This window comes from Heloderma suspectum, chromosome 2 (genome assembly GCF_057233095.1).
Source record: "Heloderma suspectum isolate Gila_16-S chromosome 2, 16-S_ref, whole genome shotgun sequence".
Taxonomy (NCBI): domain Eukaryota; kingdom Metazoa; phylum Chordata; class Lepidosauria; order Squamata; family Helodermatidae; genus Heloderma; species Heloderma suspectum.
The window spans coordinates 301158639-301180914 of NC_139459.1; the positions used below are offsets into that span (position 1 = coordinate 301158639).

Here is a 22276-nt window from a genome sequence, read left to right on the forward strand (position 1 = left end):
TGCCATTTTTTATTGCAACCTGTTTATTGCTTTGTTTGAATGGGGAAAGTGTGCATTTCTCTGCACATTTTTCAAAAGTGCGCACTTTTCCCCATTGACTAAAGCATGACAATACTTATTTTCTGAAAAATGTGCATTTCAAAGTATGATTTCTTTAAAAAAATACACATTTTTCTGATGTGATTGCAAGTTCAAGAATGTGCAAACATTTTTTGGAAACAATTGCTCCTGTTCATGTTCACATTCGGGCTGAGAATGGGGCAAGTTCGGATGTTTTACAAACTGAAATGAAATTCTTGTAATCCCTACGCTTTGTTGCTTTGCTTTTAGGGACACTACCATGTTTATACCAACCTGATGTGTCATACCATCTTTCATTTTTTGCTTGAACACTTACATGTGAAGAAAAGCCCCGTGTACTTGGTTCTCACTTCCAACATTTTGAGTATTAATTGTTCCAATAAAAGACTTCACCTCACTTGCATGGTGTGCAAAACAACAACAGAGAGTTAGTGAAGAAAAAACAGATGGCACAAAAAAAGAGACAAAAATCCACCAAAGTCATTAATCAGTCTGACTTGAGGGTAATTTTAAATGTCATCTTAATATAGTAAGAAATTAGATCCTGAGCATCAAAGTAAAATCAAGCTGTGAAATAAAATCTACTTTAGCACCACAGCATTAATCCTTCTGGCCCATCATTAGTTGTGATAATTTTTCACGTTTATTCCCCCCCCCCCCGCATTCATGACTATAAAGGCAAATGTAAAGCATTTGATGCACATGTTTTCCTATCCATTTGCAAATCCTTGATCCAGACTGAGGATTTGGGTTTGATCATTAAAGGATGCATTGTTCTGTGGCCCGATTCTAGGGATGGTTGGACTGGTTCATAGAATCATACAATAGTAGGGTTGGAAGGGGCCTATAAGACCATCGAGTCCAACCCCAACTGGTTCTGGTGCTGACTATAGACTTCCCCAACCTGGCACCTTCCAGATGTGTTTGAACTACAGCTCCCATCAACCTCAGCCAGCATCACATGGTGATGCTGGATGAGGTTGATGGGAGCTGTAGTTCAAACACATCTGGAAGGTGCCAGGTTGGGGAACTGGCCATGCTGGTTAGGCATGACAGGAGCTGTGATCCAAACACATCAAGTTGGGGAAGCCTGGCTTACTGTTATCAGCATTATGGATTTTATCTTGGTGACCTTTGGGGCGCCACCCAAATAGACAGCGTTGTACTTCTCTGACTTGTGTATGTCTATGCAATTTCGACAAGAGTATTGCAAAACTGTTTGTATAGGTCCATTCTGAGTTCTTAACATTCAATTAGCTTTGGCCAGGGGACATAAATGGGGAATAGCCAGAGACACCATGAACAATCCTGAACAAACTACTCCACAAAACAATGCCTGCTGTACATACCATTAAGGCATTCAAGCTGTCTCGCTGCATTTGTCTTTAATTTGCGGCAAAGTTAATTTTAGCTCATTTTGTTTAACACACTGAACAATTCCAAGATTTTGCTTTGCTTATTTTGGGTGAAATACTCTATACCAGAGGAAGATTTACATTAAAAAAAGAAGTCAAAATGTGAAGTCTGCTCTTTTCTTAGAAGTGTGCATTTTAACATCTTCATTTTTGCAGAACAGCAATTCACTGAAGCTGTCACACAACAACGTGTCTACGATTTCTGGCTTTTGTTCTTGAGGACCGTCTGGTAGTTCTCAGCTGAAACTCTACTGGAAAGTGATCACTCACTGCTAGAGCCTGTGAAGTAATGTAGCACAATACATGCTTTAATGAGACACAAACGACTTCAATCCTGGTTCTAATACACTGTGCAAGGCTTAAGCATAACCCGTGGTGTAGTGGAACCAGGGCTTGCAGGGATGCAACCCCGGCACCTTTTCATTAGCAAGGAGGCTGATGTCATCTGCTGCCACCCCTCTCAGATTTCCCTCTGAGCCTAGCCGCGATCCTCACAGCAGCTGGGGAAAGTGAATTTTCCCAGCAACAATAAATTGTTCCTTGTTGCATTGCAAATTCTTTTAGGGTGACTCAGTCTTAAGTGGGCAATTAAGACTAGGGATGCTGGAGAAATTTGACATGGACTCAAATGAGGCCGAATTCCAAAGAATCTGACCTCCAGAGTCTGTGGCAGACCGTCCACGCTCACCTCCAGGTCTGGAGGAGTTCCTGCAAGGTGGCTTTCCGGCTTCCTATAAAACACAATATGCTGATGGCAGCTGCCATTAGCTTGTTGCAGGAAAGTTACAGCTGTAAATGGTGTATTGTACACCATTTGCAGCCATCAAGTACTTACTTTAACCTAAGTACAGCTGTAAAAAGCTGTAACTTAGGTAAAAGTAAGTGCTTTATGGCTGCAAATGGCATAAAATACACCATTTAATGCTGTAATTTTCCCACGATAGGCTAATGGCAGCTGCCGTTAGTGTATTGCATTATATCGGAAGCTGGAGAGTTGCTCTGCCAACTCTGGGAGATACGGCAGGGCTCCAGAGGACTCCACAGGGCCCCAAGCAGCCTGAATTGCCCCGCAACAGACCCCCTCCCGCCAGACCGGACATTGGGGGTTCGTACATCCCTAATTAAGACTCATTAGCTCTACAAAAGTCTGGTCCTAGTGGAGATGAAAACTGCTAGAATTGATTTGTTGGTATGGAACAACACAGTTGCCTGAAGTTTTGGACTTTGCTTGGTGGTGTGGCTATGGAGACAGTCATGATGAGCACTTGCACTTTAACATTTACCATTGCACCACTGGGCATAACATCGCCATGTTAAGTAGTTGCCATTCGTTGTTATACGGAGCCATGGAGACAAAGCCCTAGCCTCGAGTTTTATACTAACTCAGGGCCGTAACCCTTATCATAGGCAGGTTGTCCATATAACTGGCTGCTAGGCTTATAGGGGCCCAAAGATGAATGGCTCAGGAAGGCTATGGATACAGCTGCACATCAAGCACAAAGATAGGCCGGTCAGGTCAGGATGTACAACCAACCTGCATGATCAGCATTATATCACAAGGGGAAAGGGAGACACTGTCTGTGGCCCAATACAATGCCATGTGTCAGTGCTTGGCTTTTATATGTCACACTGTTTCACTTTAAACAGATGTGTTCTGTTGTGGCAGTGTGGGCCCCAAATGGTTTGGGATGATGGGAGTTGCAGTCTGACATCCCTGCTCTAAAGGATGCTCTTTCTTGGCTCCTCCATAGCTAGGGTTGCGTGACTCCAACTCAGCCTTTCCCAACCTGGTGCCCTCCAGATGTGTTGGACTGCAACTCCCATCATTCCCAGCCAGCATCATTCCCAGCCATTGGCCATACTGGCTGGGAATGATGGGGGTTACAGGCCAACACATCTGGACGGCACTAGGTTGGGGAAGAAGGCTGCTCCAACTGTTTGCACACTGCTTGATCCACACAGGGCTCTGATTTGTGTAGATGAGCACGGACTGGTTGGGGATAAAGTCCTGGGATCATGGGGACAGTGGGGTTGGTGTACACCTAAGACACATCAGCCTCCCTTCTTGATACCCACGTGAGGGCCTTGAATTCCTTGATGGAATCTGGTTCTTGCTATACACTTGGCTCCTGGTTATTCCTGCCCTCAGCTCTACCTGGCTCTTGTTCTTCCTTGTTTAGTCACCTGGCTCTCACTTGTATACCTGGTTCTCCCTTAGTTTACTTTCCTGGCTTGGATTCAGCACAGCTGTGGACTCGAGCACTGGCAGATGCAGGATGAGAACAGGACTCCCCGCCCCCCGCACTCCACTTGTGCATTACCCATTTGGTACAAACCTGCACTTCAGTCATTGAAAAGGCACTCTGAAAATCAAAGATATTTGCTGAGTTTGGCACAATGGCATTTATGAGCTTATCTCCATGAAGCACAATCCTATAATAAGAGGTGAAAACAAGACCACTGTGTATTAGCCATCTGTGCAGTATTGGAAGAAATCTGTTACTGTCAGAAAGAAAAGGTTGGCAGTTTAGAGTGATGGATTATGTGAGCACAAGGATGAAATCACAACAGCACCAGAAGCCTGCAGCCAGTCTTCTGACTGGCAGATTCCAAAGTGCTCAATAGCCTCCCCACCCGCAACATAATAAGCAGACTCTGAGAGAATCTCGCTCTGCTCCGCTCCGCTCCCCGCCCAGCCAGCCAGACCATGATGCCTGCTCTTTCTGTTGCGCATCTTTTCCTCTCTGCCACCGTACACCTTCTCTCCTGTGTTTACCGCCTCTCTCTTGCCATGTGAATGGCAAGAAGGCCTCCTAGGTACTCAAGCCCCGTTGAGTTTGTCTGCTGGAGCAAACAACAAGCAGCTTCACTGCAAAGACAGCTGGAACTGCGGAGGACCACACAGATGGATGGGAGAAGCGGCAGCCGTGGTCGCTCCTAGAAAGAGCACAAGGCAGGGGAAGGTCATGCTTTGAGGCACAAGTTACATGGGAGCAAGTCCCGTTGAACTCAATGGGACTTACTTCCAGGAAAACATGCTCAGGACCATGCTTTAGCAGATAAGCAACTGCCCTTGACCTTGCTTCAGGTCATCCAGCATTGACTGGCAGCAGCTCTGTAACATCTCAGGCAGAGATAATTCCTTCCTAGCTCTGCTAACTAAGATCCTTTTCAGCCAGAGATAAGTGGGACCTGCAACAAAATGCTGCAGTGTGAAGTGCCTCTGTTCAGTGTTCCAGTCAGTCAGCCAGCCAGCCATGCCCCCTCTCATAATACTCCATTTCACTTCCCTCCCCACCCAGTTTTCTCCCTCCCACCCCAACAAGTCAGTCAGCATTCTATGTTCACTGAACATGCTCAGTCCTCATGGGGCTCTTTTAGGGTCCTGCCCCCTCCTGGTTTGGATCCCCCCCAAAAAATGTTTTGTATTTCTGCAAACTTTGGGGTTCCTCCAAACCTGTTGCTACCTCCCTCTTGTTCATGGAGGGTATTGTTTTGGCTACATAAGCCTGGCACACTCACCTCCAGACTTTGGAAATAGAAAGAAGGATGCCAGGAATATAGCTTGGAACCTTCTACATGCAAAGTACATGTTCTCCTACTGGGCAATATTCCCATCCCAAGTGTGGGGTGCTGGGAGTTGTAGGGCTTTTCTTCACGAGGCATTTATTGTGCACTGGTTTATGGGTTCTTTAGATGATATCGTGACCCTCCAATTTCGCTTCTGTGTCTAACGAGCACTTTCTGTGAGTTTTTTAGAGCAGGGAAAATGTAGCATTTCATTGTGAAAGTGAAAGAAAGTGTGATTTCCTCTTGTGTATTTGCGCTATTCTGCTATACCATAGTGCCACCTAGAGGTTATGCAGCAGAAAAGCAGGAAAGGAAACACTCCTTGTGTCGTGCTTGGATCTCAGTTTTGTGATGAAACCAAAAGTAGATACAGTGGATCAACAACTGATTAACAGCCTTGTGTGGAAAAGTTCATAGAGCCTTTCTACACCAGCCATTTCTTGTGCGCTCGTGATTCCTCACTCACGGTAATTTGTGGGTCCTTTACATGACATCCTCCTCCCCCAAGGCCTCTCCCGTCCTTTGCAACCATTTTAGCATGCGTGTGTGTGTTCTAACAAAGCAAGTTTGGTATATCCTGAATAGCGACATAAAACGCTCCATGTATTTGCAATTCCACTATACCACAGTGCCACCTAGTGGTTGCCACCTAGTGCCACCTAGAGCATGCAGAAAGGCAGAGAAAGAAACCACCCCAGAAAAACACAGGTGTAAAGGAGCTGATCTTAACCCCACAATGAAATTCTTTGTTTCCCTGTGAAAGAGGCAGTTGTTTTTCTGCCTTTTTTGCTGGACTGTTGAAAATTTCAGAGAAATTTCTCTGGGTGCAGGGCTTTAGTGCTTACCTTGCTCTAAGAAGGTGACTGAGGGGTTTGTACTCTTTCTTTTACCATCCCCCCCAATTCGGTACTCGCAGCTTCTCTGGCTGCTTGAGCATTCTGAAAAGCTCCCTGGAGGACTTAGCCAGGACTTCCTCTCTTGAGGCTTCCCTGTGCTGCTGCCTGCTCAGTGCCTGAAAACTGAGAGTTGTTACTGTTGTTGTTGTTGTTGTTGTTGTTAAAAGGACTTTTCATAACAACAAAGCAAACCAAAAGGCCCCTCTTGGCTTTCAGGCACTCAGCAGGCAGCAGCACTGGAAAGCCCCAAGGAAGGGAGTCCTGGCTAAGTCCTCCAGGGAACTTTCCAGGAAGCGCAAGCAGCTGGAGAGGCTGTGAGGGCAGAATGGGGGGAAATGGTAAAAGGAAGAGCATGCAGCCCCCCCCCCGCCACCTTGTTCTAGCAAGGAAAGCACGGAAGCCCTGCGTCAGTGCACTTTCTCCAAAATTCTCACCCCTTCCCACAGTTTTCGGGTGCAGTTTCTTTTTGTCCCTCTCCTGCAATGAATGGCTGAAAATAAATAGGCAGAACATTCAGCACAGTGCTAACAGAGGCCTCGGTAAAGTGGAAGGTTAAAAGCCTCGTGTAGAAAAGCCCATAGTCCAAGACAGCTTGAGGGCACCAAGTTGAGGCAGGCTGAGCTCAGGGCATCCTTTGGGACTGAACCTTTGCTTCTCAACTGGGTGTCGGTTGTGCCATTGCAGAATGCCACAGGACATTTTTCTTTCTGCCCGTTTGCACAGGCCTTATCGCAAAGGTGAGTTGGAGGAGAGCTTCCCCAGGTCAAGCTTTTCTCCTCAATTGCCCATCATTGCAGGACTGTGATTAGGCATCACTTAATCATCCTGGCACTATCTGTTGCACACTGCTGGGAAAGGAGGCTGGATTTTGGCTCCAGGGCACACTTAGATAAAGCACAGCTCTTGCCTGCCAGCTGTTTCAGGAACAAGGTGAGAAGAGGCAATCCTACCAAGGGCAAAAGTGCCAGCAGAGGGAGATGAGTTGAGCCAGGGGAGGGAAGGGGCTCCTGTGGATTGTTCTGTTCGGGTGATTATCCTGGCAGACTTAATGAAGGTCAGATGTTTTCTCTCCGGAAATCCGAGGAAGGGCTTGTAAAGGCAGGATTGACAATGCACAATCCAGCCATAGTCTCTTGCAAATGCTGCAGCTAGCTTGCCTAAGAAGCTGGTGGGTCGCCCATTGTTCTTTCCCTGGCTTTCAGTTCATGGGTTGGTCCAGTGGTGATTCAGAAGTGTGCAAGAGGGCAAAGGATGAGACAGTGCACGTGAAGCACACTGTAAGTTGATGTACCTTTATCTTTAGTCTACTGAGCCAAGCAACAGTGTAGGCTTGATTCCATGCAGGTTCGTGGGCCGACCTGCTCTGGTCCAGGCCATAAACCCCAGCTGCCAGTGCCTATGCCGCCTGTTGTGCTCAACAGGTTGGATATCCATGGATTAATAGGTGGAAGTGATGCTGGCCAATTGCTCCCACAGCTGGGTTGGAACCAGGTTTGAGCTGCATTAACTACACCAGCAGAAATGGACTTCCTTCCTCCTCCTTCCCATGGCACCCCTGCCGGCCCCCTGAAAATGCTGGCAAGCCAGTGTTGTGTAGTGGTTAGACTGCTGGACTGGTACTGGGGAACCCAGGTTCTAGTCCCCACTTGGCCATGAAGCTCACTGGGTGACTTTGGGCCAGTTGCTGACTCTCAGCATAAACTACCTCACAGAATTGTTGTCAAGACAGAATGGAAGATCATGTACATCACCCTGTGCTCCTTAGAGGAAAAGGCAGGATATAAATGTAACAAACAAGTAAACAAAATGCTTTACAGAGTCAGGAGATCCTGCTGAATGGGATGAGCTGTGGTATGGGGAGAGGGGGGAATCCCCCAAAACTAGGCAGGGGGATCTTCTGCAAATGGAGCCCTTCCTCTCATGGAAGTTCCCTTCCTTTTCAGAAGACAGATCCTGGATCCAACCCCTAGTATGCAATAATTATTCCCTATCGAATGGGCTCCCTAGCTAACCTGACGTAAACATTGGTTCTCACTGTATTCATAACCTGTGTTCATAACCACCTTGAGCAGCGTTTTTTGGTACAAAGGTGGGTACCAATTAAATAAATAAATTAAATAATCTACTTAAGTTTTGTAAACCCAGTAAGGAGGCTTCTTCTAACACTGCAAATAACAGGCAGGTATTTCATTAGAAGCCCTGGACGGAATATTAATGAGTCTGCTCTGAAGTGAACTGTTACCTGTCATAGGGGCAGCGAGTACTTTCTTTCACAGTTGTGTCACAGTTGTCATCAATCAGCCAAACAAACTGGGTGTGATTTCTTAGCCTGATATTCTTCCAATGCTTCTTTGCAACATAGCTACAGCCGGCATTAAAGTCTCCCATGAAGATGAAATTCTAAAAAGTGGGATTGTTAAAGGCAACCTCAAAAAGATAGGATTGCTAAACGCAAGAAAGGAAAATGTATGACAACACTCCTTCAATTGTTATTATTGGCGAGGTTCAAGGGGATGGGACAATTGGGGAATTGTATGTTTTGGGTTTGGTTGCTGTCATTGTAGGGTGTGCACCCCATCCAGGCTTGCTCACAACAATGACTTGCCCTGGGACTTCCAACCATAGTTGAGGGTTACTTCCGTAGGTCTTCAAGAGCAAAGACAGATGGAGGTCGAGCAGTGGAGAAATGGAATACAGCACAACTCCCAGCATTCCTGTCCACTGGCTGTTCTGGCTAGGCCTGGTGGGAGTTGAAGTCCAAAACACCTGGAGGGCACCAGGTTGGGGAAAGCTGATCTAGAAGAAAGTGAAGAGGGGTGTGTGTGTGTATGTGAGAGAGATTGTTCAGAGGAACTAGACCAGCCTTCCTCAACCTGGGGCCCTTCAGATGTTTTGAACTTCAACTCCTGGCAGCTCCTGACAGCATGGGAATTCTGGGAGTTGTGCTCCAAAACATGTGGAGGGCACCAGGCTGAATTAGATCTTTAATTCGGAGGTGGTGTTGTAACATCTGGGGCAGGAACTTTGTATGCCCTGACTGGACCTGATCTCAGGACTTCATTCAGCAGTGCAAACATGCCAAGGTAACAGGAACTAACCTTAGATGTCCAGTGCTGTTTGACATCTAGGTAGACATCATAGAGTTCATCAATTTCTCGCACAGCCATTTCAGGGGTTGTGTGCAGAGGTATTATCACAAATTCCTTGGCCACTTAACAAGGAAACATACATACATACATATATACATATATAAAAAGGTCATCAGCATTTTTATACTCAGTTCATTGAGATTAGAGATACTGACAGATTTAATATGTTAATGGGCTTTAATCCAGAGCTATCTTGCACATGTGGAAAGGCATGGCAAGTGGAAAAGCATCTCCTGCCAATTTCTCCCGATTTCCCTCCCCCTCTACAGCTCCCTGCGCCCCATCACATGCTGTTCTAGAGGGTCCCTCAACTCTCAGGACCACTTTGACGGAGCAGGCTGTAGCAAAGGGAGGAGGCAGAAAAGCCCCGCTGTGTAAGCAGAGTCCTACTCGTCTATCTCTGGATCCAACCCATTATTATGCATATTGCCTTTTAAAGAGCAAGGATATCTGAATGGCTTGTCTTAAGCACATGGGGCATCTGAGGTTACCAAAGCATTATAGATTGGAACTTTCCCGAAGACAGAACCCCCCACCCCTTTATCTTTCTTCCAGGATCTTAAGACCTTTAAAGACTTTATTTAAGAGTATGTTACACTAAGCTTTGTGATTGTAGAACTTTTGATTGGTTGGACAACGATGACCTTAGCAGAAGCATTTTGTTAGGGCCAGTTCTCATGTTACATTTTGGTACCTGTAGTTCAGAGGTGGGCAACTTTGGGGGGTTCCAGGAGCCACTCCCCCCTCCCCCCGGGCCACCCTCTAGGCTGCATCCATGAAAACTGGTGATGTGGCTGCAGCGGCAGCAAAAATTCAGCGGTTTGCCACCATATTTTGGTGGCAAACCACCCATTTTTTTGCTGGTGGCCCAGTGGCAGGGACCAAACCAGAAGACGGGGGATGTGGATGTGGGCCATAGGCTGAGTGTTGCTCACTGCTGCTGTAGATGTGAATAATTGTATCCATATTTTATAATCCTTTTTATTTATTTCTTTGATATTTTTGGACTCTGCACTTCTTTCAAAGCTGAGTGGCTTGCAGACTGAGGACCTGTTGTCCAGGTAGTGCTCAGGGCCAAGTCCCCAGTTAGCTTTCACAGTAGAACTACCTTCACCAGCATATTTTTTCATGCCAATATGTGTGATGGGAAACTTATCCTTGCATCTATTTCCCATTAGAAATAGATATATTTCTGAGAATTAGGATGAAAAATATATCCTGGTGTGGACACGTTTGCATTACAAAATATGCAGATTCTTCTACGCATGGACCTACATGTTCAAACATATGAATGTGGGAAATTAAGTGGTACTTGCTTCTGGTCCTGACCTGGAACTAACCATTTTAAATCCCTTGCACTACACTACACTCATCCTGCTACCTAGCACTCTACCCTCAAATGTTTTCCCTGGATAGCACACTACAGTTATCTAGGACAGGGGTGGGGAGAAGGTAGATCTCCCTATGTTTTGGACTTCAAGTCCCAGAAGGCCTTGCCATCATGGCCAATGATCAGGAATGGTGGGAACTGAAGTTCAAAATATCTGGAGATCTATCTTCTGCCCACTCCTAGTCTAGGATATACATCTTGATTAGAAGACTAGGTATTGTACAACATTGTATTTACGAAATACAGAATTCTAAAGGCTGGTTCATATACTCATCAGTCTTGAAATCCTGGAAAATGCTGCAGTCAACAGTTCCCACTGGGAAGTCCTCAGACTTTTGCTGCATGGCTTCTTTAATGTTTAAGACCCTTACGTCCATTTGGCACAAATAATTCAACTTGCACTCCCCTGGCTCTATGAAAGACTATAATGAAGGAGATTAATAATTATGCTAAATAAGCTTCAGAGTAGCTCCAGACAAACTGGGATCCCAGTGTTTTCTGTGATCTATAGAATGCTATGAAGGCATGTGATGCAGCTGCACTGCTGAATTAGGTCTGGCCCTGTAAGCTGCATAGATGGCCGACCACCTGAGCCACCACACGTTAAGCCATTCCGAGCTCATCAGAGGAAACACAGAGCTACTACACAGAGGTGGAATACTCTATGACAGGGGAAGGCAATGTGGCATCCATGGGCACCAGTATGCCCTTCCCTTTCCTTTCCTTTTTTAATAACAAAGTTTCTTATTGGCAGCTGGGATCATGTCAAAGCAAAGTGAGGGCCTGTAGCTGCTCCCATCTCCTTTTCCCATGAATGCCTCTGGGCCACATGTGGGGCTCAGAGACATTCTTAGCAAGTGAAGATGCAGGGTGGCTGTAGGATGATTCTTTCATCTTTTTGTGCCCATTTGGTCATGCTGGTGCCCAGGAGAACACTTTCTCAAATTGCCAAATGTGCCCATGGGCCCTCAAAAGTTCCCTACTTCTGCTCTAGGGGGACAATCGAAGGGGCTTTTCACACAACAAGCTAATCCACACTCAGTGGTTGAATGTGGGTTGTTGGTGAACCATGGGTTGTTTGTTGAACAGTGAGTTGCCGTGTTGTTTGAACACAGGACGTTCAGGCTTGTTAACCACCCTGAGCAACCCAGCAACAAACCATAGGTTCTCAAGGTGGCTTGTTCAAGAAAAATAAGCCACACTGCATGGTTAACAAGCCACCCTGTGGAAAATGTCCTGGATTCAGACAACACACTAACCCATGGTTCAACAAATAACCCATGGTTCAACAACAAGCCACACTCAACCTCTGAGTGTGGGTTAGCATGTTGTGTGAACCCAGTCTAAATGTAATACACATATCAAGATATAGGGCTTCCCCAGTGCTTCTCCTTATTCTGTATGTGTGTTTAGTCCTCCAGCTAAGAACTCGAGGGAGGGAGGGAGGGAGCGAGGGAGGGAGGGAGGGATTCCAGTGCACACTCAACAGTGTCTAACCAGTTTTTGGAGAGGAGAACCAGACGGCAAAAGGCTCCCTGGAAAGTGCATCTTCATCACCAGGCTGCAGATCAGGATACTGATAGGTTTGCTTCACAGACACCATTTTCGATCTGCAGTGTCATTGAACACATAGATAGAAGATTACCTATCCCAAGGATGAACAGTTTAGGCGTGCTTCTTTATGTTAATATATAGGCTTGTTTTTTGCTGCCCCTACCCCCACCCCGAAGGAGGCTAACCAACAAAGCTCCAATCGCCAGTTAAAATACCACAAGAAAAGCCAATGAGTTTCCTTAGTCTGAAAGTTCTTTGTGAGTGACACAAGTGATGTTAACCTGGAGCTGTAGACGCCAGCCGATTTGCCGTGTCAGTGCAGTGAAAATGCAACAAAAACACTGGTTTGGAGCAGAAAGACATCATCTTTTCTTTTTCACATGCTTGGGTTACAGTTAACAAACAAAACATCAAGAGAACCCACAGTCCCAAGAGACAGAAGTAGAGCTTCCAATTCCAAAGTATAAAACAGACAGGCCCAGATGGAATTTAAACAGCGGAGGCCAGTGGGTGCGATGTCAGTGGGACGGTGACTCTGCTCCAGGTTTCATTCAGAACCAATCAGAACTCTCAAGGAGCTAGCCAAGGTACTTCTGCACTTTGGATAACTCCTTTAAAGTTCAGACTTGTTCTGACTGAAAACTGGAGTGCATTCACACATACACCTTGACTTTGGAGACACCAGCCTCCATGGAATTTTTAAAAACCCCCAAAACCTAAGTAGGCAGCTACAGGCTTATTTCCTTGCCTAAATAGGCAGCTACTGGCTTATTTCCTTGCAGTTTCCCGATGGTGTCACATGCACAAAGCCAGGGAATTCACTTACCTGTAAAAAAAAGCATATTGCTCCTTATAGCTGTTCCTTCCTAACCTGCTGCTGGCCACATAATTGTATTTCTCTTGTGAGTGACTGAGGGAGAAAAATGAAACTGATTTGAGTCTATACCACAGACCCGCTTTGTGTTCTGTCTTGAAAGAATGCATATAAGAGTGCAATCCATGTTGGGAGCTGTAGGGTTTTTTTCCGTTGAAACATGCATACGATTGCACCCAACGTTTTAAAAGACACAAGCTGGTTAGTGCTTCTGGCCTCGACATCTGAAGGACTGGTTCGCTGCTTAGTTCTTTGAGCAGATTTCCCTACCTGCACTGTCTATTACCTGGGGGAGTGCCTTCTCCCATATTGTCCTGCCCACCCAGCTCAGCAGATGAAGCCCTCTTGGTGGGTCCGCAGCCATCAGTTATGTACTTGGCCACCAGCCGGAAGAGGGCTTTGACAGTGATAGCACTGGAACAGCCTCCCCTCAGATATAGAAGGCATGCACCGATGATATCATTATTTCACCACATGTATTATTTTCTCTGGCCTTGATTCCCCATCTGGCTCAGAGGACGACTCTGAGGTAGAAGAGGTATCATCCAGTGAGCCATCATCTACTACTTTGGGACCTTCCAAATCAGAGGATGTAGCTCTACTGGACTCCTCAGACTCAGAGTATAACCCCCCCCCCCCCCGCGCAGTCTTCTCCACCATGCCAGGGGAGCCAGTGTCTGCAGAATCAGTCAATGGCCCTTTAAGAGACAGACAGCTCCTCAGAGGGGGTGGGGTTAAGAGCAGGCCCAGACTGGCCTTCATGACCTCAGAAGACCTCTGCATGTTGCTGAGACAACTTTTTTTCCTGAGTGGGTTCCAGCCAGCATAGACCTGCCCTGCTTCATTGGCTGGGCATTGCCCTGCTTCAGATAGGCTCCTCTGAGAAATCCGAGCCGAGTTAGATGGGACAGCATGCTGAAAATGTACTGATCTGAACAGGAATGTCCTGACCGTTGATACTGCCAGGATACAACACTGCTAGATTGGACAATTTATTTATTATGAATTGTTCAGGTTTTCTCTCGTTGCTGCTGATGTTTTTGTATGGTTTTATTTTGTACATTGCTTTGGATATGTGTTATTATAAAGCAGGATAGAAACGTTTCAAAGTAAAAATAAAGAAAGACCGGCATGCTTTCAGGGCTGGCATCATGGGTTGGCATTGTTGGGCACCTGCTGAGGCCCACACTCCAGCAGGGGCCTCCACAGGCCCTGCGCCTCTGCCTCCTCCTTGCTGTTGCTGCTCGTTCACTCACCCTCTCCGAGTGTGCCAGCAGTGGCAGAGCAAGGAGGGGCACCAGCAGCCTCCCCCTTGCCTTCTCTCTCCTTCTTGGGCAGCGGTGCAGATTGGGCCCGGAAGCAGAGGGCAGGCGAATAGACAGCGGCAAGGAAGTGGGCCCGCTCTGAGGTGGATCTGCTGAGGACGTTTGGCCCAAGGTGCTCCCCGCCCCAAATCTGGAGCAGACACTGCATGTGTTAATATGTCACCTACCTGTTCAGTTTCTCTAATAGAAAGGGACATAGTCTGTTGCTGCTGTCCTTTATTTCCATCAGTAATATGGTATCACAGCGAGAAATAATCTGCAGGGAAAAAACAACAACAGGTGTCTTTAATGATGTTTTATTTGATGTATTTTGAATGGCTAGGACACATAAGGCATTAAGGGTGCAATCCTATGCGTGTTTAGACAAAAAAAAAAAAAAGGCCTACAGCTCCCAGCATGCCCCAGGCCTTTTTTTCCTATCTAAACATACATAGGCAAAGCCTTTAAGTAGGACTAACATTGGATACAAGCCTAAATACAAAATAACAGAAGAAGTTTAGTTTAGAACATGCGATATCCTTTGTCTGGTTCCAATATGAAACTATTTGCAACCTTCAAAGTAAGACGGACTGCAGCTTAGTGACAGAACACCTGCGCTACTGCTTTGCAGACAGATGGTCCCAGGTCAAATCTCCTGCAGCTCCAGGTAGGGCCTGGGAAGACTCCTGTCTGAAAGTCTGGAGAGCTGTTACCAGTAGTGTACATAAGAACCCAAGAAAAGCCCTGCTGGATCAGGCCAAGGGTCCATCTAGTCCAGCATTCTGTTCACACAGTGGCCAACCAGCTGTCGACCGGGAACCTACAAGCAGGGCATGAGCGCAACAGCACCCTCCCATCCATGTTCCCCAGCAACTCATGTACATAGGCATACTGCCTCTGGTACTGGAGGTAGCACATAGCCCCCAGGCCTAGTAGCCATTGATAGACTTCTCCTCCAGGAATTTGTCCAATCCCCTTTTAAAACCATCTAAATTGGTGGCCATCACTACATCTTGTGGAAGTGAAGTCCATAGTTTAACTATGCACTGTATGAAGAAGAACTTTCTTTTATCTTTCCTGAATCTCCTACCAATCAACTTCATAGGATGACCCAGGTTCTAGTATTATGAGAGAGGGAGAAAAATGTCTGCCTCTCCACATTCTCCACACCATGCATAATTTTGTTCTCCTCTATCATGTCTCCCCTTACCCTCCTTTTGTCCAAGCTAAGCAATCCCAGCTGTTGTAACCTTCCCTCACAGGGGAGATGCTCCAGCTGTGGGCTGAGGTGTCAGGGTGGAAACTGAGCCCATAGAACCCCAGAGCAGTTCTGATTTTGAGGAGGAACAGCAATCCGTGGGAGAGGAGCTTGCTCATCTCTCAAAAGCACAGCAGCTGGCAGTGATTCCTCCTGCCAGCATTCCTGGGATAGATAGTGACCCTGGCAGCGAGAGAGCGCTGGAGGGGGGCTTGCTGGACACTCAGCGCAGACGCAGGGAGCGACGACAGATGGAAGGCGCAGAAAGGAGGCATTCCACTCATTTGGTGCTCAAACAACGGTTGCGTCCCGAGGACCCAAGGGTAAGAGGGAGGACCTCTCCATAGCCCATAAATTCAGAGTCTTCCCGCAGTTCTCCTTCAAACGGGGACCAACTGCCTTACCTGGAGCTTAGGCTACTCTGCTATCTTTCCCCAGTGCTGTTCCTTGCTTAGTCGCTAGTGATTAGTATCTGAAAGAGTCATAAAGTAATAAAGGAATAAAGCCTCGGAAAGAATCCTCGTCGTCTGTGTCCTGAGTTGGCTATTGGAGGGTGCTCCTGACATCTGGTGGGTGAGTGGGACCGGTGTGGTGGCAGCAGTGCCAGGGGCCCTTCTGGTGGTGCCAGAGTGGGGGTGGGATCTGCCGCCCCTCCTGATCCATCACCTGAGCAGGAGATTCATCCTGTCTCATGGGAGGGCCGGCCCTGGGAAGGGGGCTCCTGCAGCACAGAAGCCAAGCAATCCTCACACGGAGAAAAGGAGCAATCACTTTCTCCATGTCCATGTCACGCCATTTCTGTGCTAGGTAATGAGGAAGCGAGCCCCTTCCTCACCACATAGCCCAAAAATGCAGTTCCTTTTCCCCTGGTGCTCTTGTCCTTCCCATGAGACAGGGCTTTGGGAGAGGCAAGGGGCTTTGGCCAAGATTTGGCAGGCTGTATGGGGAGTCCTGATGGCCAGCCACATCTGAAATTCTCCATCACTGATGTAGACAAGACTGTGGTCAATGGACCAATTGTTTGACTGGAAGCATCCTATGTTCCTAAGCTAAAACAAACAAGCAAAGGTATATAAAGTAACACATTATGCCTTGAGGCTATCACTCTAAGAGTGACAGAAGATCCATAGAAGCATTTTAAATGCTGACTTGAATTCATGAAGTGTGTGCTGAATAACTGGATGCATCCATATCTCCGTTTAAATGGACTTTTTCTGCCCACTATTTTGAAAATTACAGCAATGAGTCTGCAAGCAGATATGAAAACAGTCATGTCACCAAAAGGTGCATGTGACCTCATTTTGTCATTGTCAAACAAAAGATTTAAATTTACTGGGAGATGAAGGATTCAGGGCAGCGGTTGCACTTGTACTTTTTCTTCTACACATGAGTAGCTCTAAGTGGCTTCGAACAGAGCTTGTTGTGTAACGCAAACAGAATGTACCCTTCTTGCTTACACGCGTTAGATGTGCAGGCTTTTGAAAGGTACCAAAGTGCTTCAATCACTTATCTCCTTGGAAGGCATTTATAATACAGTTGCTTTTGTCTGCATGGGCCAATTGTCTTCTGATGATAATTTCTACTTAACGAGACTGGGGTACTTCACTGTGGTAATTAAACAAATTAAGAATGCCAGTAATGAAGCAATATCTGATGAGACTATTGATGAAAAGGGAACAATTAATCCCTCGTGAACATTTATGACATTATTTGCATTGTGTTTCTGCTATATTTAATATGTAAATAAATCTTGCTGAACGCAGGTCTGCAAATTGATTTTTGTGCTCTTAGAACCACAACAGATTCATTCATGCTCAACAACTCGTTAACTTGGAACTTGCCTATGTAAAGATAAAATATCCTGAAATATGAGTTAAATAAAAAGTCCCACCATCCATCAGCTGAGTATTTCTTTAATCCCAGCGGCTGAGCAACATACCTCTACAATGATGTCCATGATTTCTGGTCTTCTTCTCTTAGCTTCTCCAAATGACCTCACATTGAAAGCGCAGATTCTGAGGCTCAGAGCTGTGTGGAAAGCAAGGAGCAGAAACAGAGAAATGCGTAACATCTTTCAAGCTGAGCCAAAACACAATGCAGTGAGGTATACTTCTCTCACTCACTCTGAAAAAAAACAGTGAAATTTTACTGTTATATTACACGACCTCTATGCAAATTAAGAGGCATGTTTTTACTGGCTTCCTCTGCAGTCCATTCAACTTCTTGATTTTGAGATTAACAGCTGTAGTTGAGGAACCTCCCCTAGCAGTTTTCTCTCAGTCAGACTCACTTCTGGTATCAGAGCACACAGGGAGGGGAAAAAATGACATTGAGAGCGACACTGTGGGGAAGCAAGCCATGGGTGGGTCTATCCATTGGTCCACCTAGCCTGGTATTTTCTACTCGGAGTAGCAGCAGCTGTCTACAGCCTCAGATGTCTTTCCCATTGCCTGTTCCTTGAGATCCTTGCAATTGGAAGTTGCAGAGATTTAATCTGGGACCTTTGACATGCAAAATGTGTGCTCTACCACAGAACTATGCCCCCCCCCCATGGCATATATACACACATGCAATCTACCCCCACCTTTCTCTTGCCTCTAGTGAGGCAACTGAAGGATTAACTTGTACTTCTCAGGGTTCTATGCCCCAGCCATGTGATGCTAAGGTTTGGAGATGCCGAGATAGTGATAAGCCAGACCCAGGTTTGCTTACAAAGAGACTTTATTGAGTACTTACAGCACACAGGTGTACCCAATGGTTGGATCAGACAGCTTCTCTGAACCCAGAGCCAAGGGGTGCAATGGGTTTTATACCAGCCATGTGAGCAGTGAGGCAGTATGACAGAAGCAAGCGTTAATTAGTGTTCATTTGCAACTTTCCCAGCATAGACTAACAGTGCTTGTTCAGAAGGAAAACAATCAGAACTTTCCCAGCACAGCCACCAGTAACTCGGCATAAACAGAGCCTCACTTTTCAGGCACATCTTAGGTCCTGATATGATACTAGCCTTCATTACCATGGAATGTGCTGAGGCCGCGCTATCGACCTTTGACTCATCTCACATGCTCAGAGGCCCACTAGCAAGGAAATTTCACTTATAATGAACCTAAGCCAAGCATTATGGATCTCTAGGCCCCTCTAAAACTACAGGTGACTTGGTTACACTCCTGGGGCCATTACACTCCACCCCCAGATGATCAAAGGATGATACCAGTCTGCACGTCACAATCTCTTCTTACCCAGAGGGCTGGATCTTCTTTGCCCTGTCGTTTGATCACCAGGGGATTGATAACTACTTTACTGTATATTTTAAAATATGACAGCCATATGAGCAAGGACACAAAGCTATAAAACTACCAATGATAGTCACAATTATTGCAACCACTTGCTTCCACCCCCCTACCCCCCAATTCCTTGAAACCAGTCCGAAATCGGTCTGAAGAGGAAGTCCTCTTCTATGTGATGTATTTTCTCACTTTGCACATACAAAGCCCTTACAGTGTGATTTATCACACTCTACTTGTCAAGAATGTACACGCAGCATTCCTGCTGCAACATAGCACAAATACCATCTTGGGCCGCTGTAATCATATCTAAAGCCAGGCGGTTCTACAAAATAGCAGTTCTCATGCTTGTCAGTTCTAATCCAATAGCTTCTAGTGCCTCAGCGGTGGTATTCAATGCCATGTCTATTGCTCTTCCAAAGATATTTACCTTGTACATTATGGTACACAGCAACGAGAGTTCAAGTCTATGAAAAGCCTCACAGTACTTTTCATGGCAAGTCTTTAACAATCCAAAGTTCCAGTACATGTGCGGAGTGTCTCTAAAAGCCCAATGATGGATCCAAACAGAGAGGGCTTTGGGCAATGAAGATGAGATGTTTCCAGCGAAGGCTCCCCGCCTCTGCATCAGCTCAAAAGGGAAGGTGTGACTGTACACCCCTTCCAGATCCCTTGACAGACAAGGGCCTTTAGCCTTTCAGCAAGGCTTCTGTCTAAACAGAGCGGCACAGCTCAGCAATCTAGCAGTGACACTTTCAACCTGGGCAACCTTTCTGCAAATCTTACTCCACTTCTGTCAGGTTCTCACAGACATCTTCCAGTCTCCCTGCCCGTCAAGGCTCGACTAGCGGCGGACAGGGAGTTGGTGACTCCCCCTGGCTCTGCTCTGAGAACACTGACAGAGTCACACAGACTCTGACTTTCTAGAAACTGAATAGGCCCAAGCCCTTCTAATCAAATCTTGGCTATAACTTACAAGGCCTACTGCATTACTGAAGCTGGGCCTTCACATTATTTTTGCTCCCATATTGCCTCTTCACTCTAAAACTCCCTTCCCCTCACATTTTCTTGGTTTGGTTGCTTGGAGACTGATGAGGGGAAGTGACTGTCTAACTAGGGAGCTTGCAGAGACATTGCCAGTACTTCTGAGCTTTCAATGGGTCTAGCTGGAAATCTAAATCTAAGTTATTTCAAACACATTAGAAACAACAAAACTATCTCTTTTGTAAGAGGAAAAGGAGAGATCTACATGGGCTGTCATTCTTAAAGCTGTTCACGTGGCTTTACACCCTATAATCGGCTATGATCCCCTCCCCTTTGCAAAAGTAAATGTACAGTTACAGGGCAGTTTTGAACTGCACGGCTCTTAACAGCAAGGGAACAACAATTGAACTTTTCAATGCTTCTCAAACAAGGACTAAGGAAACTGAGGCTTGAGTGAGGGGAAAAACTCTTGGGGCTATCAATCGCTAGGTAGGCTAGCCAGGGATTCATAACATGACACCCCCCTGCCCCTCCCTTCTTCTCCCTTAATCTGGCACATGAAAACAAAGTGCCGAAACTCAGGACGCTGCAGGGAGATGGGGGTCGCCTTATACTTGCATCTTTACGCAGCCATCAATCTTTTTTGGGAGGTGGCAGGGCTTAAAAGTAAAGCTTCACAGTTTGTTTGTATTTGTAAATCCCAAGTTCGACACAAGACACGATAGGTACAGGGCAACTAACCCTTTGCCTTGTCAGGGGCGACAAATGACAAATAATTTTTGTGAACCGCCCAGAGAGCTTCGGCTATTGGGCGGTATAGAAATGAAATGAAATAAATAAATAAATAAATGACTCAGGTCAGCTTTTTTCTGCTGGGGTCTCAAAAAGGAAAACAGTCTTAGTTTTGCAGTTGTAACGTCACTTACAGCATCAGTTAGCCAGCTACGCAGATCTTGGTGTTTTTGAAGACAGCTACTATGCTATCTTCTTTTACTCAATCAGGTTGGGTCTCCCAGCTTACCGGGTTTATTGCAGCTTGCAGGAGCATGGTACGCAGTAGCGTTTTTGGCTTGGCCAGGAACATGCTGCCAGGTTTCTTGATCTCTTCAGTGCACACGCTCAGGCAGTCTGACACTGGACACCCAAATCAGTGAGATTTCTTCATTGCAGGGAATCCCACAGAAAAAGCTTAATGGTTACACTCTTCAGAAATCATATAGCTGATGCATCAGTAGCTATATGCTCTATGAAATTCTAGAACAGCCCAAGCTAAACACTGTTACCATGATTGAGCTCTTCAACGTGATTGCTCTGCTTCATTCTGCCTTGGGACCGTCCTCTGGTGCACTTTCTGTTCTAAGCGGGGTCTAGCCTGTGCCCTGCGTGCTGATTCTTCACCTTTACTCCATTCTTCATCTTCATCTTCTGGGTCTTCATCTTCAGTTTCCACTTCCTAGGGATTTCATCCCAATCAGGCAAAGTGGTGAAGTTGCTCACTCTGGCACTCTTCAGGCAATTCTTCTGAGTTTGGCATATCAGCCTAACAGCTAACTCTTCAGCCTTATGCTCCCACGCCTCGTTGGGAGGCCAGGCTGTTTTGCAACGTTTCTCTAATTAACATCTTCAGATCTTGTTCTTTTCCCAGCTCGTCCTTGAGCTTTTCTGCTGTTTTCTCTCTCTGCAATGCTGTCAGCACAAGCCATGCCAGAGTTCCTGCACTCTACGCCTCCTTAGCTAACCACTTTTCTGCTGCAGAGATGCCAACGCAGTTACCAGAGCCACTGGCGTGCAGTCCTTCTTGACCTCTGGGCATGCTCCCGGTCTGCTCAGGACCACTGATTGCTTTGCGACTGGACCCCACAGGTCCAACTGTGGACAGCCCGGGAGTCGGTTTTGCATGCCGACAACCTCATTGTCCTTCCCTTTGCATCTGAACATATTAGTTCTCTTGGCACCCTGCTTGTTGTGCCAATTGTATGCCCCAGCTGTGGGCTGCTAAGATTTGGAGGTGCTGAGATAATGTTAAGCCAGACCCAGGTTTGCTTGCAAGAAGACTTTATTGATTACTTACAGCACACAGGCGTACCCAATGTTTGGATTAGACAGCTTCTCTGAACCCAGAGCCATGGGGTAAAGTGGGTTTTATACCAGGCATGTCAACAATGAGGCAGCATGACAGCAGCAAGCATTAATTAGCATTCATCAGTGCTTGTTCAGAAGGAAAACAATCAGAACTTTCTCAGAACAGCCACCAGTAACTCGGCATAAATATAGCCTCACTTCCCAGGCACATCCTAGGCCCTGATAAGATACTAGCCTTTGTTAGCATGGAATGTGCTGAGGCTGCGCTATTGTCCTTTGATCATCTGGGGGTGGAGTGTAATGGCCTCAGGAGTGTAACCAAGTCACCTGTAGTTTTAAAGGGGCCTAGAGATCCATAATGCTTGGCTTAGGTTCATTATAAGTGCAATTTCCTTGCTAGTGGGCCTCTGAGCATGTGAGATAAGTCAAAGGGCA

General features: G+C 46.3%; 1 protein-coding gene across 8 annotated transcripts; it reads right to left on the reverse strand.

Annotated features, from left to right (window-relative positions):
* Positions 1 to 422: 422 nt before the first annotated feature.
* DNASE1L3 (deoxyribonuclease 1L3) lies at positions 423 to 21082 on the reverse strand. 8 transcript variants are annotated; one of them, XM_084840126.1, is made up of 10 exons: positions 20781 to 21082; positions 17431 to 17519; positions 14422 to 14510; positions 12882 to 12965; positions 11999 to 12111; positions 9061 to 9173; positions 8205 to 8362; positions 3833 to 3929; positions 1172 to 1775; positions 430 to 985 (listed from the first exon to the last, which is right to left on the reverse strand). In XM_084840126.1, exons 2-9 carry the CDS (start codon positions 17446 to 17448, stop codon positions 1674 to 1676), a joined length of 774 nt encoding a protein of 257 aa, XP_084696252.1. In that variant the 5' UTR covers positions 17449 to 17519; positions 20781 to 21082; the 3' UTR covers positions 430 to 985; positions 1172 to 1673. The 8 variants fall into 8 exon arrangements, with proteins under 8 accessions (XP_084696248.1, XP_084696247.1, XP_084696249.1 ...); XM_084840127.1 differs by having other exon boundaries at positions 570 to 1027; positions 1085 to 1775; XM_084840122.1 differs by lacking the exon at positions 20781 to 21082 and having other exon boundaries at positions 423 to 985; positions 1113 to 1775; positions 17431 to 17617.
* Between the last annotated feature and the right edge of the window lie 1194 nt (positions 21083 to 22276).

Bases quoted from the DNA above. Each gene is read 5' to 3' on its own strand.
- DNASE1L3 (XM_084840122.1), bottom strand. From the start codon at position 17,562: ATGTTACGCATTTCTCTGTTTCTGCTCCTTGCTTTCCACACAGCTCTG. The intron at 12,966-14,421 runs GTAGGTGACATA...TTTCTCCCTCAG, and splicing joins CTATTAGAGAAACTGAACAG to TCACTCACAAGAGAAATACA. The intron at 12,112-12,881 runs GTAAGTGAATTC...ATGACACTGCAG, and splicing joins CAATATGCTTTTTTTTACAG to ATCGAAAATGGTGTCTGTGA.